This window comes from Pholis gunnellus, assembly GCF_910591455.1.
Source record: "Pholis gunnellus genome assembly, chromosome: 21".
Taxonomy (NCBI): Eukaryota; Metazoa; Chordata; class Actinopteri; order Perciformes; family Pholidae; genus Pholis; species Pholis gunnellus.
Window position 1 is genome coordinate 9,733,722 of NC_136548.1, and position 13,754 is coordinate 9,747,475.

General features: G+C 44.1%; 2 protein-coding genes across 2 annotated transcripts; both read right to left on the reverse strand.

Annotated features, from left to right (window-relative positions):
* Positions 1 to 1,500: 1,500 nt before the first annotated feature.
* Positions 1,501 to 5,285, reverse strand: prodh2 (proline dehydrogenase 2; the record flags this gene model as incomplete). Its single annotated transcript, XM_079182712.1, has 10 exons — positions 1,501 to 1,861; positions 1,999 to 2,087; positions 2,247 to 2,357; positions 2,466 to 2,632; positions 2,722 to 2,865; positions 2,990 to 3,070; positions 3,194 to 3,265; positions 3,613 to 3,739; positions 4,377 to 4,567; positions 5,058 to 5,285. 10 exons carry the CDS (start codon positions 5,283 to 5,285, stop codon positions 1,683 to 1,685), a joined length of 1,389 nt encoding a protein of 462 aa, XP_079038838.1. The 3' UTR covers positions 1,501 to 1,682.
* A 2,671-nt stretch (positions 5,286 to 7,956) lies between these two features.
* tbx6 (T-box transcription factor 6) lies at positions 7,957 to 11,358 on the reverse strand (the record flags this gene model as incomplete). The annotated part of the gene is made up of 8 exons (XM_079183034.1): positions 11,286 to 11,358; positions 10,805 to 11,018; positions 10,398 to 10,665; positions 10,146 to 10,289; positions 9,806 to 9,876; positions 9,651 to 9,709; positions 9,289 to 9,562; positions 7,957 to 9,193 (listed from the first exon to the last, which is right to left on the reverse strand). Exons 1-8 carry the CDS (start codon positions 11,353 to 11,355, stop codon positions 7,957 to 7,959), a joined length of 2,337 nt encoding a protein of 778 aa, XP_079039160.1. The 5' UTR covers positions 11,356 to 11,358.
* Between the last annotated feature and the right edge of the window lie 2,396 nt (positions 11,359 to 13,754).

The window sequence follows — 13,754 nt, forward strand, 5'->3', positions numbered from 1 at the left end:
GAAAGCCTTCCTGCAGGAGCAGGGGATCTGCTTCAAGTGCTGCTCATCATCTTCGCATTTCACTCGAAACTGCAAAACCACATTAAAGTGTGACGAGTGCGACTTTATGGCAAAGTCCTGTTCTAGGATATGCCGATCTACACAGCCAGAGCAGTGGAAGTACTACAGAGCACAACTTATGTACAATATATGATGTTCAACATTGTTGCTCCTGGATGGATCACAGCAAACCCAATTATTTTCAACACAACTCCTTGTCCTTGGTCATGGTGGCCACAGCACTTAAAAGAATAAACTTCCTAATTCTCAAAATTCTGACCCTTTGCTTTTTTATTAACAGCATTTACTTGTACGTTTACTTTCAATACTTAAGTACATTTAATATCAGAGAATTACTTTTGATACTTAAGTACAGTAAATATCAGATACTTTAAGACTTTTACTCAAGTAGTATTTTAATAGGTGACTTTCACTTTTACTGGACTCGTTTTCCAGTAAGGTATCTTTACTTTTACTCAAGAATGGCTTTTGGGTACTTTATACACTACTGAGAGCATTACACGTTCCCAAATGCCCAAACGTTGAAAAGGGCGACATTGTTCTACTGAAGGACAGCAAGGCACCGTAATGACTGTCCTATGGCACTTGTTACGAGCACCTTTTCCCTGTGATGGATAAATGAATACATATTCTCTGATTTCATGTTTATTTTTTGTTCCATCTTTAACCCTTAATGTTTCTGTGTAAATGTAATACTCCAGGCTGAACACACGTGAGCCGTCCTCTTTGTTTACCTTTTCTTTTACGTCTCCATGCGTCCACTGGTTACCCCGTGTTTTAACGTCACATTGCAATGATTTGTGGGTAATTCCCCTAGGCTAAGTCAGCATACCTGACTTACGGAAAGGGTTCATAAAGGGCTAAAAATGTCTGCGAGAGAGCCCTCAAACACTTGACGATTTGACAACGGGACGGCCATAAACCCTCACGGACTTCGCGGGAGCGCGCCTCAAAGTCCGTGAGTCCATAACGGGGGACATTGGGATTTGGCCGATGAGTGTGGCTAGTGGGAACAATGATGTTGCCACTAGAAGGCACTGTACTCCAAAGCTATTGACGTGAAGAGCGAAGCAGGATGTGAAATCCTTCTTGTGTTGGAGAATGCAGATAGTGACACTGGCCATTTATAGTGTTCATAGTAGGGGTCCTCCTGAACAACAATCAAGTGAAAGGTTAATATTACCTCTTAAGAATTTTTTTAAAATATCCTGTCAAATATAGGGAAATTATGAATATGAATGCCATTTGAGTTAACTTTGCCTTTAATGTTCTCAAAGACTGTACAGTAAAATCACATTAAATTTGACATGGACATATATCCTGAACAGAACTCCAATGGACATGTTAGCTAACCAATGAAGGAAATGTTTTTATTACAGATCAAAAATTATTATTAGGTAATATTATAATTTTTGAACCCTTTTTCAGTTAAATATAGTACAGCAGTGTAATTTCAGATTTTATTATTCTAGGATTTCATATAATGTACAAAATGACGTTGTTTTTTAACAAATTCGGCAAATTATTGATCAAATATAGGCCTATTTCCGGGCTTTTTGGGCTATCCAAGCACCCTTAACATAACTCCACGAAGAGACGAGCATTACATTTTACAACAGTGCCTATTGGCTGCCTCTCCTCAGGCTCAGTCTTCTGTAGAGCTCTCGCCTCAGCAGGTCCCTCTCTTTGCGAATTCCCTGCAATACGGTGCGATTCTCCTGAGCCCGACGCACCAGGTAGGGGAGCGTGTCGTCCACTGAGCCGTATGGCACGGACTTGTATACTGCATAACCCTCCTTTGCTGCAGGAAAGAGGAGAGAGAGCATTTTAGCATTTAATTCTTGCCCAGATTAGTTTACATGAAGAGAGGTTGGGTGGCCAGAGCCGCTGGCCTTCAGCTGAAGGTTTGCAGGTTCAGCCCCAACTCTTCCAGCTCACCCAGTGTGAGGGAGACGTGATCACACATGCCCAGCAGCTGGCCGAAACACACTGAGCCGCCATCATTGTCCATCCCCAACTCTTCCATTCTGAAGATGACATACACAATAGCTACATCATAACCTGCAGCAGAGTCGCAACCATAAACCTTCTTTTGATGTGAAATCTGTGGAGTTCATCTTTAAGAGAAGAGGGAAGCAGAGGAACTAATTCATGCCACAAAAAGTTGTCATAGCACGTGGTCTAACCGTTTGGCGGCTCTTCTCACTGACTCCTCGTTGTGAGTGGCGACTATGATCCTGTGTCGCTCAGGTTTCTGCGAAATGGCTTCCAGCATCACATCCAGGGAGCCGTTGTAACTGCACAAACACAAGTAAGTAGAGGAAACGTGTTGGAGTCAAGTTCACTGTCAGAGATGATCATGGTCATTTCAAAAGAGTGCTCCAGAGATGAAGTATTTTTTCCACCTGTCATTGGTGTCCTCCCAGCACTGGTGGACGGGGTCCAGACGACCCCCGTCCTCTGCCAGCTTCCTCTCTTTGTCCATGTAGGCTCCTCGTACCAGCTTCACCCCCAGACAGAAACCCTCATCGCTTGACAGCCGCAGAGCTTCTAATAGGAGAGACCTGGACTCCTGGAAGACACGGAGAGGGGAATAAATGATAATGTAAGAACATACTTAGTCTTATTACTACAGTATTTATAAATAAATAACATATTTGCCTTGAGGTAACACTGATATGTGTTCCAAATCCAGGCACCGTCTTTGTTGAACTTCTTCATCATCGCAATGGTGACAAGAGAGAGGGCGGGATTCATGTAGGTGTACTCTGCATCAACCAGGACTCTGACTTTGTTTACGCTTGCCTAAAAAAGCACAACGGATCTCCAAAATAAAGTTGTTTAAGATGCAAAGTTCAGAATTACAAAGCAATGTCTCTTTGATGCAGTTCTCCCATGTAGAATACATTTCCTTCACATGTAGGCCTACCTCTGCAATTTTGTTGAGTCTCTGCAGGCCACAGAGGAAATGGGCAACTTCACTTTCATTTAAACCGGGGAATTTGATTGGCTGAAAGAGGCAGTTTCAGACAAAGGTCAGAGGTCATTTAACATTTAATTTAACAGAATCACCCTCATCAACACTGTAAGTCTTCGTATATATATAAACTTGGGCAAAAGGAAGATATCTGACCTCTCCATCCATAGCTCTGACAAGAAGATTCAGGTCATACGGTTGTTGGGTGATGAGGGTTGTGAGCTTCACCTTTACACAAGCAGTTCAGACGTGTCGGTGAGAAAAATGACACGATGTCTACACACTTCATCCAACACTAAATGTGTGTTCTTATCTTTGTTTCCCACATATTTGAACTATTCAGCTACTGTTTGACCTCAAGCAGCTGGGAATATCCCAAACGGTTGTCCTTGTGACCAAAATAGTCCGAAAAGTCATTGAGTCACCAAAGAAAATCTAAATATTGAAAGCTATTGAAAGCTTTTTGCATAACGTCTTAATTTACAGTAAATATGATAGTAGCAGTTCAATTGAAAATGGCTTGGAGAAGTAATTTCCTAACAACGATGTGACTGGTGAGGGAATCGTTGCCTTACACACAGCTCCGGGCTGAGCAGAGCTGTGATCTTCAGCTGCATCATCGGGTCTTTGCTCCAGGCATTGCTGTGTGATATCTGCACACATTCCAACATGGCCTCCATGTTGTCGTCATATCTCTTCTCGCTGGCGGTGACAAAAAGCAATCGCTTTTTTAACACACAAGAGCATTTCACTTTTAAAACAGCATTTTAAAGGAAATGTTGGTTTTACAGAGGAGCTTGAGACTTTGTAAATCAGCACTGACTTTGCAATAGTAATCATATTAAATAATTACCTCTATTATCAGGAACAAACAGGTCCCATGACCAGATTTTGTCACAACATAAGCATTGTGGAAAATCACATTCACAACAGGCAACAAGTTCTCTACCACATTGTTGTATTTAGGTTGTCTTTGCATTCATTTCCCTCTTAGTTATAGAAAATAACTTAGTAACAACTTAAAGTTGTTACTAAACCCCTCCTTTGTCCAGCCTTGAGTCGGGGTTGTGACAATATGAATATTTTACACCCTGTTCAAGTGTGGCACGTGCACAATAGCTCACAGGAGGACACGTGTAACCACATTAATGTGAGCTAAGTCAGTGTAATTGCCCAAAAGAGGAGCATGGTTGAGAATAACTAGTGCATCTCTGTTTTTTTTCTATCCTCTAATTGTCTTTGAGCAAAATCAGCTTCCAATTACAATGTGAAATGATGTTTAGTTGTTAGTCTATTTTGTCAAGCCTGAGCACGCTGAGTTATTAACGAGTCGTCGTACCCCGTGCTCTCTCCCAGATCCTCCTCGATCGGCACCGCCAGCATGGGCCTCAGTCCCAGCGAGCTCATCTTTGCCATGGATTGAGAGATCTCACTCTCATTCTCACCGGCCACAAACTGAGCATACACGGAGGGCCGCAGCAGCAAGGAGAACACCCTCCTCCCCAGGAGGGTGCGCGCTATTGTAAGAAGCTGTAAGAAGAGGATAAGAAGAGGAGAAAGCGATGGAGAGGAGGACGGGGGTTCATGGCGTGACACAGACTCAGTGATGTAATGTGACTAATGTGTAAAACGTTTTTATTTCATGCCACGTTCTACTTCTCATTTAAGTCATTTTGAATGCAAACGCTTCACAAATGTGAGGACTTACTGCTTTCCCCTTTAAATGTATCTTTTAATCATTTTTGATTCGGTGCAGTCGGTTGGACAAAACATCAACTTTATCAAGGTGTCACTTTGGGATATGTTACTATTTTCAGAATTTAGAATATATCCAGAAATCTATGAATCAAAAAAGTAATCAGACATAAATCACTAAACCAATAGATTGCATTTCGTGACTATTTCACGAACTGCTATGACGTGTTGGCCTCACCGACTCCTTTTATCCATTCACTCGTCAGTCTTATTCATCTCACTTTCCTCCAAATAATAAAAAAAAACTCACAAACTCAATTCTTACCTTCCCACTGTTGTTCACAAGCATCGGGAAGGAACAGAGGTGGAAGATGCCCAGAGCACGGAGCAGCTCACCCAAACTCTTCACCCTGAAGGCACTGGGCTCCTCAAAGGCCAGAGTCGCTGAGAGAAGGTCAGGCTGCTTGACCGCCGCTGTCCTGGACGCTCTGGTACCCAGCAGCCTCAGCGACAACAGGTGAGGGAGTGAGGGACGCAAGCGAGACACCATCATCCCAGGAAAGGTTTGTACGTGTGTGTTTGTTTGTCACTGACTCAGCTTGCAGGTTGTGTCTCAAGGATTTGAAGTGAAGTATGAATCTCCTTCTGTTGTAGTTTTGAGGCGTGTATTGTATTGAGACTGTATCTGGAGTTTGTGTGCGTGGGTGTCGAATGATCTGTAGTGTCAAAGAGACATTATCACCCTTACTGCATGGTTGACATTGAATGATATTTGGTGTTTGAAACAAAGCAAAAACAAAACAGCCTAAAAGAGACGGTACAATTTGAATTGCATGTCTTTTAAGCTACTCCAAAGCTACCAAACACGTTTGAAATTGACAGTAAAATTGAAAAAAAGAAGTAAGTCTTTAAAATATGTCAGTATATCGCAACACCTTACCCTGCGTCCCAGAAGTGACTCTCTGAAGACCTGAATGATGGAAAGCTATGCAGGTGCGATTTGAAGGTTTGTGTAACCAGTAAAATTCATCCTCTTTGGTCTAACTCACTGGTTAATGGGTGACTAAATACAAACAGACATCAAGTTGACCCTTAGCATGAATCCAAAAACCCTTTGGTTCTTCGAAATGGATTTGAAAAGCTCTCTTTGTAAAGTATATAAAACATTTGCTCGAAGCTTTGGAATACATTCGGCTGTAAAAGCCAATTCTAGTCTGTGATGAGGCATTCAGATAGTAGTAGTAGAATTCAACTGGTTGCATTTATAGTTATAGCTACAATAATGTTGCCTTTTAACAGTGAAGCAGAGCTAAAGTTGTGACCCATTAGGGATGTTGCAATAAGGATCTGTGAAAATGCCTAACGTTAAATTAAGGATTTTTTAACAGACCCAGGGAGAAAAGTGGATATATAACAAACGCTCTGGAGAGGTCAGATCTGGTGGGATGTGGCGGTCAAACATGTTTTGCCAAAAAAGACCAAGCAAAGCAGTCTGGAGGCGAAATGATTGCTGCACATGGCAGTAGGCCAAACCACTATTGAAGTCACTTCGGGTCAGACCTCGGTATTTTTTGACTAAAGAACTTTGATGCGGCACGGATGTTGTATAACGCCAAGATTACCGATTTACTAATCTGATCACCTTCATTGCTTGTGTTCGCGTGTGTGTGTGTGTGTGTGTGTGTGTGGGTCTGTGTGTGTGTGTGTGTGTGACGTGGGGAAGTGGATCTTCTCATTACGACAAAATCTTTACTCAGCACGTGGTTGCTTTTTATTTTGTCAACAACTTGAGGAAACGGGACAGTGAGCTGAATCCATGCAATCATTGCAATCTGGTGATTACTTTTATCTGATAAAGAAACACACACTGTGTGTGCAGGTAAAAGAGATAACGAGCTTTGAAATGAGTCAAAGTATTTCCTTTCATCAAACAGAAGAGAGGACGAGAGGTCAGAGCGTGGGAAGAGTGATTTTGACAATTTGTCTAGATGTTACCCAACAGTTTCAAAGAACAGTTTGACATTTTGGGAAATACTGTGGTTAACTTTCTTGCTAAGAAGATCAATACCACTTTCATGTATGTCTATTCCATTTTAATCTCGGGCTAGCAGCAGTACCTTAGGTTAACAAAGACCAGAAACGGGGGCTAGCCTGGCTCCAGCATCTTTAAAACCCACATAATAATGTTTTTATTTCAAACATGTGCAAGGTACAGTGAGTAGGGTGGCCGTGCCACTGCCATTTTGGGGGGGGGTGCTACTCGCGTAGCGTGCTACTCGCAGGTGAGCGACTGTTGCATCGTGCGCGCGGATCGGGGCGGAACACCGCCGTGCGCGATACAGAGAGCAGGGGAATTGAAAACGCGCGACCATGTAGTGACAGACATGACATGCCGGCGTGTAAATAAATTAAGCACAAGTACTCGTCCTTTAAGCTCCAGTCTCTCTGCTCTTCCACTTCTTCTACTCTTCTACTTCTACAGGGTGCGCGCATGACAGCTCTCATCTCGTTCGCCCCCTGGTGGTTGGCTGATTCAGGAAGCGTTTGATTTGATATGTAGCAGAGCACGTATTTTAAACGTTAATATCGCAGACGATCATGCTCATTTACTCGTGGCAGCCAAAATCGTGATCGCGATTAAAATTCGATTAATTGTGCAGACTGAAAACAAATCATAATGTGTCTCTGGTATTGTTCAGGGGGCCGGACCAAATGTGGAGGCGGGCCGTAGTTTGGGGACCACTGGTCTAATCAACCAAACATTTTGCGGACCCCCTGCAGTACCTCCGCAGACCCCCTAGGGGTCGCGAACTCCCTTTTGAAGACCTCTGCTCTAAACTAACTCTCTCTGTTTCCCAGAACAGATGCTGTGATTTGTTTGACGGCTAATCCAAAGATCTGAATGTCATTAAAAACAACAAACCTAATTGTGCTACAGTCACTATTAGTTTAGTGTTTCAGCGAAAAATGTGCACAAAAAGCCTGGAGTATGGATTCTTTCTTTATTTTTCACACTGGAATGGATACTTGAAAAGAAAATCTTCAACAGCTATTTACAAATTTGGATCAATCTCATTCATCTGTTTATGTGTTGAACCCTTGGGAAGACTCACTCACACACACCACAGTACATTGGGCTTCTTAAACTGATGCTAGAAATTGCTAAAACCCCTAAAAGCGCTATCAAGCCAACATTTCTTTACAACTTTACATTCTTGTATATTTTAAAACACAGCTCTTGAGCTCATATCCAGGTAGGGCCCCTGGGGGTGGGCATGCCCATGTTGGTGTTGTCTGTATAGATGCCTGAATGGGATGGAGAGGGATGAGTGAGGGTCCTGACAAAGCCGGAGAGGGTAGGACGGAAAGGCAGAGTAGAGGGCTGAGGGAGGGGTGGAGGAGGGAAGACTGGAGGGAAGGGATGGATCCAGCTGAGGGAGAAGAGACGGGTGGTGCAGCACCATCTCTGGGAGATAGGGGGCGGCAGGATTGAACTGTGGGATGGCACCCATCTCCACTGGAGGGTATGAGGAGGTGCAGGGATTGCGCAGGTTTTGAGGATGAGCTGTTGGGGGCATTGAGGGAGCTGAGGACATAGACTGCTGGAAGGAAGAGGAGACAGCCAAGCAAGAGGAGGGTTGGAAGGAAGGGTGAGGGTGAGGAAGGGAGGAGGATGGATGAGTGAAGGAGGAGGGAGGGAAGGAAGCAGCCTGGGCTTGGTGGCTCAGATTTGGGAGGTGAAGGGCATGGTGGGCAGAGCTGGGAGACACATTGGAAAAGGACAGATTCTGCATGTGCGGAGGGACAGAGGGGAAGGCAAAAGACGTGGGGGCACCATGAGTGGATAGAGAGCACGCCAGGCTGGGAGCCTGCGGGTGGATGTAGTTGAGGAGATGCTGAGCGGTAACCGGAGCATGATCAGGATTTGCTGGAAGGGTATTTGGATAGATAAATGCTGCTGAGCTTTGATCAATGGATGAATTATTTCCGCTACTCATAGGTTCACCCTGCAGAGGATGACTCGGTTGAGTGAGCAGAGAATGAGCTGATATTTGGTCCTGCAGTCCAGACTGACATGTGGAAGGTGGGGCAGGAAAAGAGGCGCCTGTAGATGTATGTGGGCTGATTGTCTCTGGGATGCTGTGGTAGGTGTTGGCAGAGGGGGAGGAGGAGGAGGACAGGAGTGACTGTGGCGAGGAGGAGTTAGAGGGAGGTGGAGTGGGGAAGGTGAAGGAGGTCTGCTGCAGCGAGGGAGTGGAGGAGGAGGAGGAGGAGAGCGTGGGGGAGGAGGAGAGGATGGAGGGATAGTCGATAGGCTGATGATTGGATGTATCTGAAGAGTCAGGGACGGGGAGGGAGGGGAAGGAGGAGGATGACTGAGGAAGAGGAGCCAAGGGGAAAGAGGAGGTGTTGTTAGCGGAGAAGGTGGATGTATAAGCTGGTTCACCAATAGTGTCTGATCTGTGGTGGAGAAAAAGAAAAAAAACATATCTTAGTGTTGAAAAGATTTAGAAACATGCACGCAAGAATAAATTCCTCTCTTTCTGCTCGCCTACCTTTCGATCATACGATTCACCACCTCACTTCCCGGTGTGTCCTGCATCCCATTGGCCATGGAGATGCCGATATCAGATATCTGCGATGACATGAATGCCTCGCCGAGATCTAGTGGATGCTCCGGGACCAGAGTGTCCTGATAGGAGGCTCCATCTGGTCTGAACCCACAGGAGGGGTCAGGCAGTTGGGGCAGAGAGGCCAGAGCGAGGGCCTGCAGGTCTGTGCTGGTGGTGATGGGCTGCAGCTCAGTGGAGTCGCATGGATCACAGTTCACTGAGAGAGAACGACAGAAGCGATGTTTTTAGGACAAGGCAATTCGAGGCAATTCAAATGTAAGGATTTAAAGTGGCATCCCACTTACCAATATCCAAGGTGTCTGTCAAGACAGATATTTTGCGCTTCTGTCTCGCATCTCTTTGTCTGCAAAAAAAAAAGGTTCCGTTCAGATTCAGATCCTCCACAATAAGTCTGCAACAGTGCGACGTGTTTCTACGTGCAGCATATGTTGTGAATTACTTTTTGCTGTTCATGCCGTCATCTCGGAAGCCTTTAGCGAAAGGGTTGGAGTTGATCTTCAGCTCTGTGATCTAAAAACAACAAAAAGAAACAATTTTGCAGTTGGTTTACTTTCCCTCTGCTTCTGTTCTTGGCTCTCAGTTTTTTTTATTATTATTTTGCATTGAATCTCTTACATACTATCTATTATTGCTCAGAGAAATATGGTCAGGGCACCGTGACACTGCTACCCGTGATTGTGGTACACAGAATGTCTTCTTAATCTTGAACTGCACTCATGGCAGGTCATTTAGTGCGAAATCTTTTGCCCCTTTCTTCATATATAAATGTATTGTGGTACCTTGTTGTTCTGGTAGGCGGTGACGGTGAGAAACTGGGTCTCGGGGAAAACGAAGGAGTGTTGCCCTCCGCCCCATCTCAGCACGTCTCTGGCTTCAATTAGATGAACTCTGGGCTGGTAGCGATGCAGAGAGTGCAGGATTATCTGGAATTGAAAGAAAAAATGAACTCAAAATGCACCATAAAGATCTAATCTACCAGTGGAGGTTTGGCACTGTATTTGTGCCGGGTCAGCCCAGTCTGCAGGACTTACATGTCCATGAGAGTCCAGTGTGTTGTTGGTGAGCTTGGCGTAGTGAAACGAGATGTTTCGGCTCTGCCAGTGAGCACCTGTGGCAGGCGAGTCTGGGTGGATGAAAACCCGGTCCGGTAGCTTCGCCTCGGCCCCGCCAACAGCCTGCCAGTCGCCACCTTGGAAGCGATAGCGGGAGTTGTCCAATGGGATGATGTCCAGGAGGAGGATGTAACGGAGAGATGGGTTCAGGCCCGAGAGCTTTAACCTCAGCCCAGGGAACATCCGTCTGAGAGTAGGAGCAGAAAAGATGTGAGAAACAGGCAGTTGTGAGTTACAGTAGGATTGGAGAAGTTGTGGACATGAACGGAGTGGTTGTTACAGGAGGATTAAGTTAACATAAAGAGACAGTGGGGGGGTTCTCTCACCTGCCCTTCTTAGTGATGATCATCTCTGTGCCCACAGAGCTGAACTGTTTCCATAAAGACGCATTCTCCAGCTCCATCTTCACATCATTTTGGGGGGTTTTGGTGGACAGGTCGTTGGGGACGGACGGGGGAGCCATCAGCCTCGGGGGCAAGGCTTTGGCCGCCACGTCACAGGCGGGAGGGAACAACGGCATGTGGCCCGATGCCTGCCGGTCTATGGGAAGAATAAAAACCTTTACATGAATGGTTGAAATGAGGAGAACACAGTGTAAATGATGGTTGTGTACCTGTATCTTATGAGTTGTGCAAAGAAAAGGACCAATCAAAGTATTTCTAAAGTATTTCAGAAAACCACGCAAGACTTTTAAAGCAAACAGTTAAAATGCATGAAATCACGTTTCTTCAGTAATGTATTTTGCATGCATGTACACACACACACACACACACGTACACACACACACACACACACGCTCCCTCTCACCTCTGTAAAAGCAGTCTCCCATCCTTTGAGGTCCCAGAGTCAAACTGGGGTACATCTCCACACTCAGCATCTTCCTAGTCTGTGTTTGTCCTCTTCACCTGCTGCACAGTAACAGTTCACACTTTAACTCTTGTTAGTTTCCTCATACAGATTTGTGATATCAATCCTCTGTTGTATAGAAGACCTCTTCTTAAAATGTTCTGTTCTCTGTCACCTCTGTGTCCGTTCCTTCTTCTTCCGCTGTCCTTTGGTACTAATGCCCACAGCAGTGACTTGCTCTGTTAAATAGGTGTGTGGAGCTTCACACATGAGGGCAAATGGCCCACTTTTTTTTTTACACAGCTCTTTATTTGTCTCCCCTTCTCTCCACACTACGCCCTCATCTTCCCTCCTGTCCCTGCTCGACAAACACAAACAACACCGGTCATATAGAGAGGTGATTTGCAACATTTAGGGTTTACTCTGGTGTCAGGTTGGAAAATGAGTGTGATTTGTGTGATTTCATGGCAGTGGAGGTATGTAGTCGTCTACTCAAGTACGGCTTTCAGTTATTCAGTATTCTTTTTCACTAGAGGCAAATATTGTGCTTTTTACTAGATACTTTGCAGATAAGCATTTTAAATGCAACAAACATAAATTCAACTGAGAAGACTTGATCTATTGCTAAACATTAAACTACCTAAACTATATAAAGTAGTTTCAATTTGCTCCACCTCGACCAGCAAGAGCAAAATGTTGCTTGCACGTTAATGCATCAACAATTAAATACATCGATATATATTTATAGTACGTTTACTTTTGATACTTTTCGTATGTTTTGTTGCTAATACTTTTGTTCGTTCACAGAACTTTGACTTGATTATTTCTACATTGTGATGTAGAAACCACTGCACGTCAGGAAAAGCTGCCTCTAATAATTTCATCATACAAACTTATCTTCCATTTTAGTTATTTATAAAGCATTTAGTCACTACAGTACGTGTGTCAGATGTAAAACAGACAACTGCAATTTGTTACCTGACTTTCAAGATTTTCTGTATTAATCCTGGGTAACTCTACTCAAACTGAAAAGGCCTCTTACACACACATATACATCTTGTAGTTTACTGGCAGGACCCCCGTGGCTGTTTGATGACTTGACGACATGTTTCTTCCTCTCAGCAGGGAGGGACCTTGAATGAAGGTGGAAGAGGAAGACAGTTTGGCCGATGGCTGCAATTTGGCCACAACACAAACGTGAGTGTCTAGAAGTTTCAATTCCGGTGTGAGCTGGGTATTAAAGTCAACTATATTTAGCTCTAGAACTGTTTAAAGAATCCATTTAAAGCAAATTCTGCCCTCACTTGAGGGACGCTTGGTGAGCAGACAGGATTTCTAGTTAAAACACACAACGTGGACCACACAGACAAACCTGTGTTGGTCAGACCACACAGTCAGTTAGTTACAATGTGTTGAGGTGGATATTCACTTTAGTAAATGTAGCAATACCACAATGTGAGAATACTCTTTGCAAGTAGCAATCAAAAATGCTATTTAATGAGACATTTAAACAAAATGTACCTCAAGTGAAAGTACTCATTGTGCAGCAGAGTCTCTCCTGTAGGTGTTGTATTAATATTCATCATATCGGGGAATTATTATTACCGATGCATTAACATTTCAGCAGCGTTTTGATGTTGTAGCCTGTTGAGAGGGAGATTTTATGGCTAAAGAGAATACACGGTTTCATGACTGAAAACCTGTTGCAGTAGAGGTCAAGATGTCTTCAGCTCAATAATGGTGGTGTAACAACATGTCGAAGGAACAAGGATCACAACAAGTCTTCATAAAAGACTTTAATATGCAAAAACGGTAAGCTGAGGCTTTTTGGAGGACAAGACAACAGATGATAGATGCTCTTAAGCGGAGGATTACCGTTACATCATAAGTAGAGCGTTTGCAACTAAAATGGTCAAACAGAATAAACTGTTAGGCTGTGTGGGAGATTTAGTGTGAGCAGGATCAATACCTCAGACAGGGAAGAAGAGAACGCTTCTTTAAATGCTCTCGGATCAACCTGCTCAGAGGCATTTCTGTCAAAGTGAAGAGTGACAGCTGGAGTCACTTCACAGGAGTGAAGAATAAATGTTGTTCTAGTTGGTGTTGTCCTTCTCCATTTGTGTCTGCATGTATGTATATGTGTGTTGGGAGGAGATAAAAGCTAGTGAGGTCTGAGGGGAAGTGGAGGTGTGAATCACACCGAGAGCGAGCGGTCATTACCTTGATGGGGGCAGCGAGGTGTGTGTGATGACTCTTAATGTTTTTACGAACCGACAGGTGTGTCAGCCACCAGACTCGGTAACAGCCCATGATGGAGACTGTTACTTGTTTGTTTGCTTTTGTGGGGGCAGGTTTAAAGTGCATTAAGAATTACCATAGGCCTGCTCTCTGACATGTACATGCGAAGTTGTTTGATATCCACCTTTGTTT